The 5313-nt window shown below is 36.8% G+C and overlaps 1 protein-coding gene across 1 annotated transcript in view; it reads left to right on the forward strand.

Annotated features, from left to right (window-relative positions):
* LOC102196760 (VIP36-like protein) overlaps positions 1–4275 on the forward strand; it is a 10671-nt gene extending 6396 nt beyond the window's left edge. The window contains exons 7-8 of the mRNA XM_005745797.1: positions 590–709; positions 1382–4275. Coding sequence (XP_005745854.1) covers positions 590–709; positions 1382–1524 — 263 coding nt within the window. The 3' untranslated portion in view covers positions 1525–4275. The remainder of the gene's footprint in view (positions 1–589; positions 710–1381) is intronic.
* The last annotated feature ends 1038 nt before the right edge of the window (positions 4276–5313 follow it).

Genomic DNA, 5313 nt, shown 5'->3' on the forward strand with positions numbered 1-5313 from the left:
TTTGACTTTATGACTTTCTGTGTCGTTTCTGGGATGCTTAGGACTCATATTGCACTGCTGGAAATAGTTAATTTTGATGCATATGCTGCTTTTTTGCAAATTTGCAGTATAATATTTATTTTCGTTTTTCGTGCAGTATATAAAAATTGGTGTATTTCAAAAATAAAACTATGAAGACACTCAAAATAAATTTCCTGTGATGGGAAACTATTTTGTGCAACTTTTTTGTATTTACAGTTTTGAGGGATAAGCCTCTTAAATTTCTCTAACTAGAAATATATGTTAAAAAAGCAAAAACGATTTTCAATTTTTTTTGTAGTTTATTGCACTTTTTTGCAATTTATGTAATTACTATGCACTTAATGCATACATAGTATTAAAATCTGGGCTATAATGGTTGTATTGATGTATAGCAACTTGAAATGCTCCCAAAAATGGCTCCACAGCATGTAAAAAATATAAAGTAAGCTCTGGCGGACTTAGTTTCATGGTAGGTCTTAAAGGGTTAAACATCAACTTCCTAACAGCTCAGGTTTTAAAATGAAGTCAGCTGTTGCTTAAGATGTTAATTACGGGTGTGTTCTTCTAGATAACCATGACATCATCTCCATGAAGCTGTATGAGCTTACAGTCGAGAGGACTCCACAGGAAGCGGAAGAAGTGGAAGTAGTCACCATCCCCAGAGTTGACAACATGGAGCAGTTTCAAGGTAAATGCAGCACGATCATCATCAACCTGAAGTCATCCTTCTCAGCGCTGCACCGTATCGGCACCATTACTCAGGGTGGGGTTGCAGCTAGTGTGAAGTCTTGAGGGCCCAGTATTACCAGGCCCTACACCACCAATAGCATCATTGCACTCCCACTGGTTTTCATGCTCACCATAACTGCAGAGGTGGCCACTGCAGTATTCTCCTGAACTGCTTAAGCAGAGAAACAGAAGGCGAAGAAATCAAAATCAAGTTTTATTCTTTCCCCACAAAGTCTTGTCTTTTTAGATTGTTGCCACGTCTCCCTCTGTGTAATCTGTGAAGCTCTGAGCTTAAAAAAAAAGAAAAAGAAGCATGATTGTACACTTGTATTTAACTGAACAGTTTTGTACTCAGCATTTTTTGCATGCTGAGCACAAAGTTGATGTAACAGAGCAGATGAGTATAGTATAGTCTGCCACTATACTATACTGCTTCCCGCATGATGATAAAAGGCTCAAGTAAATGGATGAGGCTGATACTGGCAGACATGAATCCAGTATGTGGGCACATCTCATACATGTAGTATATCTAATTGATATTATTTGTTCATGTTTACAGCTGGGAGAACAGAGGGCTGAAACTTCAGCCATTTTTTTTTCTTTTCTAATATTTTTTGCTTTTACTTTGCAGTGGAAGTGGAGGAGGAAGGGATGAGTGGAGTCCAGCTGTTCTTCACCCTTCTCTTCACAGTCGTGGGCCTGGTCGTGCTGGGAGTGGTAGGGCTAATAGTTTACGGGCGCTGGAAGGAAAACAAACGCAAACGCTTTTACTGAGGAAAGATCAGCCAGTCCGCAGAATGTGTTTTTAATGAACAAACATGCAAAGACTCAATGACACAAATTGAACAAACTGAACTTTAGTGGGTTTGAAGCATAGAGCCATGAGAACAAATGAATACATGAGCTGTGGTTTAAAATATTTAAGATTTCTGGAAGATTGATGAGATAAAGCTCTGCTTGCTGTAGTGAAGCAAAATCATTTTAAAAATATGTTCATCTAAACTTGAAGCACGGTGGGACTTTTTATCTGCACTAACTGAGGCACTGTTTCTACCAGCAGGAAGTAAGAAAAACAACAGAATGAGTCACTAAATCAGATGCTGAGTTTGCTGACATTATGTTACACAATTTTGGAGTTTGGGGTATCTCTGCGGACCTGAGCCAGTGCAGAGTGGGTAGAAGTCATGGTAGCGAAGTTGGGCGCTTCTTTTATTGTCATTTAAATTTTTTGTTGGAAATTCACTAACTTTACTAATAATCCTGTGTTTATTTTATTTTCTAAATACGTGACCCTTAAAATGCTTATTTGTACATCAACATTTTCTTTATGACTTTTCATTATATCTGTGACTTACCTGCAACTTTCACATATCAAATCAGATGGGACTTGGGCCTGTTTGTTAGCTTGCCCACTATAGAAATGCTGTTTTGTAGGTAGCTAGCAGAGTGGCATAGATATGTGCACATATTCTGCCACTGGTATGTCCCGGATGATTAATCAGACTTTTAAATTCTGAATGACAATGTTAGCTTCCATTAACATTTTTAAAAAGTTAGCTTAAAATGATTCGTCATAGATCAAGCACATCTCTACAGAGGGCCTGTTGGCAAGTGGTTGCTGCTGTTGCTGGGTGAAATCATCACAAAGAAGTTGCACCAAAAACCACCTTTTGATCGCTGTGGTTGGAGTATGCTAACATTATCATTACTCTCTGACCTGTAGTGAAACTTTGGGAAGAAAAAAATGCAACACAAATCAGAGTAAAAGTTGTGCCGTTTGAAATGTGGTGGTTACAAGAGCAGGGCACAATTTTTACTTTGAAGGCAAATGTTTTTAGTTTGTGTTGACCCTTCAGGTTCACTTCTGCTTGACATGTACTTTGTGTTTGTAGGCAATTTGTCATCCAGGCACAAGCTGCTGGTGACCATGCCAACCTGCTAGCAAACAGTCTTTTAATGTAGCAGCATTATACTAACTTCACACTAGCAACCTCGGGCAATCACTTGCCAACCAGTCATGGAACACACACTTTTTGGTGGAGACTGGTGGTTACTCATCCCTCAGTCGATTTCAGTGACTGCCAACAACTGCTCACAAGCAGTCGGAAAATACACAATTAAGTGCCATATGGCCACTTAAAGGTGTTTTGTCTTTTTGTGTGACTACCACAAAGGCCATTGTGAGTTTACTGATCCCTGGGCCAGCAGGGACTACTTGTTGTGAGATGAACTTTATGCTTAAAAACATCCCCTAATCAGGGCCTCGTTCCCAATTGGTGATGTGTTAAGTAGTCATAAATTATCAGTTGCGTCACTAATGTACCATACTGCAACAGCTACCTTAAATGTATACCTGAATTACAATAGTTAGAGCTACGTAGCATTATTCAGATGCACTTGTTTTGTGTGACGATTCCCAAACGAGACAGCTGAATTTATATTTCCAACAGGGTTCACAGTAGACTATCAAACTATTCATGTTAAACATTATATTATAGAAGTAGGTTAGGATGCACTAAGCCTCGTCTCATATAAACGTTCAGTGAGGTCTGATTGTTTTTAATATTTGAAGAACTTCTCTCTCTGTAGACCTTCATGCATTATAAGACCTGGCTAAGACCTGAACAGTATGGTGGCTGCACTGAGAGCAACAACTTATGTGGCATGCCCATCAATGAATGTGTGGGAGAGTAGTTAATCTTTGACTGTTGTTCTTTGTTCTCTTCAGCCAACAATACACGACAATTACAACTGATGGTAACGATTTAATTCCAGAGTAGATTTAATGAACAAACAGGTGCAGAACTTTCTTGCCTGGTTGATTCTACAGTTCATGCTAATGCACCCACTGTAAATGCCTCACGCACATGGCTCTGTGATGTGCAGAGAGCACCACTCTAATTTGACTTGTAGCTGCTGTGAAGACCAGTGAGCCTGTGAATCTTTTTATACTTTTTGCTGCACTAAAGAAAAAAAAAACTGGACTGTCATTTTATTTGAGATAACTTTATACAGCAATCCAGCATTTATTCAACAAGTGAAAATATTTATATAAATATTGCTGATACGTGAGCTCAATGCTATGTGTAAAAGAATAGAGTGGCGTTACCAGTGCTGAATAAAGTGCCTCACTAGGACCATTACAGGCAAACTCTCATTTTGATCCTCTGTGCAAGTTTGAGCTCAACATTTATTTTCTGTTTGACATCACTTCCATGGCTTGATCTACACTCTGACGTTACAAACAGGTCTCAGAAATGATAAGCTGATTTAAGAGTTTATCTGAGAACAGTTTGTCAGTGTCACTCTTTGTGGAGCACTGATGTTTTTAGTTCTTCCACCAACCAGTAACTTGGTAGCAATTGATGTTTTGCTCTGTACACACTTACATTAACATCCATATGCTGCATCATGTAGTCATGTGAGTTTGATTAAACTGATCACTCAAACCAAGAGGAAGAAAAAAACAAAAAATGATGTCAAGCTTTATTGTGTCTATGAAGAAACCTCGAGTACTCAGTAAAACCTCAAATATCATGAAACTCCAGCATGGATGTAGAGCTCACACCTCACTGGTTAAAGAAGCACTGATGTGCCATTCATTCAATAACCATGCACTGACAATAACTATTAGAGACAACTCGGTGAGCAAAGTGATGCAATCATTTCAAAATTTCTTTAGATTTTGTAGTATTATCATTATTGTGATAAATGTGAATAGTCAGTATATAAAGACAACCAGCCAATGTATCAATATTGGGGGGTACAGCAAAACACAAAATGTTAAGTGATATTAAGAAAGTGAACAGTCAATATCACATGATATCATCAATAATTGTGAGCCTGACAGATTTTAACAAGTTGATAATACTCAGGAGTAGCACAAATGTGTAAATGAAATAACTACTCAAACCCAAGATTAGGTAAATCTCATTGTGTTTTGTTCCTTGGAAAAGGAGAAAAAATAAATAAATATAAATATATATATATATATATTAGTAATAAAAGTCCTAAAAATCGGTCGTCTCTGACCACTTCTATGCACTTGTAATTTTACTTTTTTATGCTTATAGAAAAATGTCATTCATATTGACATTGCTAATAAAAACTATAATAGACTATAATAATAAGAATTTTAATGGTTAAAATCTGTTAGAAGTATATCAGGAAAATCTGTAGATATATCAATATTTGTGGTCACGACAGCATCAATGAATGAATGATAATTGGGATATTTAAAAGCGAGATCTTAATATTGTATTAGCAATGCGCCTATAATATTTGTTAAAAGAAAAATTGTAATTCATGTCTTTGTTTGCTGTTGTGCAGTTTTGGGTTCTCACCACTTCCATGTACTTGTAATTTGAGTTTAATAGCTTCACTTTTAATAGCTAATAGTTTAATAGCTTACCAAAAAAACAGCACGCACTAGATAAAGTTATAGAAGAATTTTGCTACCAGCATTGATGCAAGGTTTTTTTTTTTTCAATTATCAATTTTTGTTTGTTTTTTTTAATTTGATTTGATTTTTTTTTTACACAGCAATAATAGTACAAATAAAAC

Source organism: Pundamilia nyererei, unplaced genomic scaffold, assembly GCF_000239375.1.
Source record: "Pundamilia nyererei isolate P.nyererei 1_Seehausen unplaced genomic scaffold, PunNye1.0 scaffold00167, whole genome shotgun sequence".
NCBI classification, from domain to species: domain Eukaryota; kingdom Metazoa; phylum Chordata; class Actinopteri; order Cichliformes; family Cichlidae; genus Pundamilia; species Pundamilia nyererei.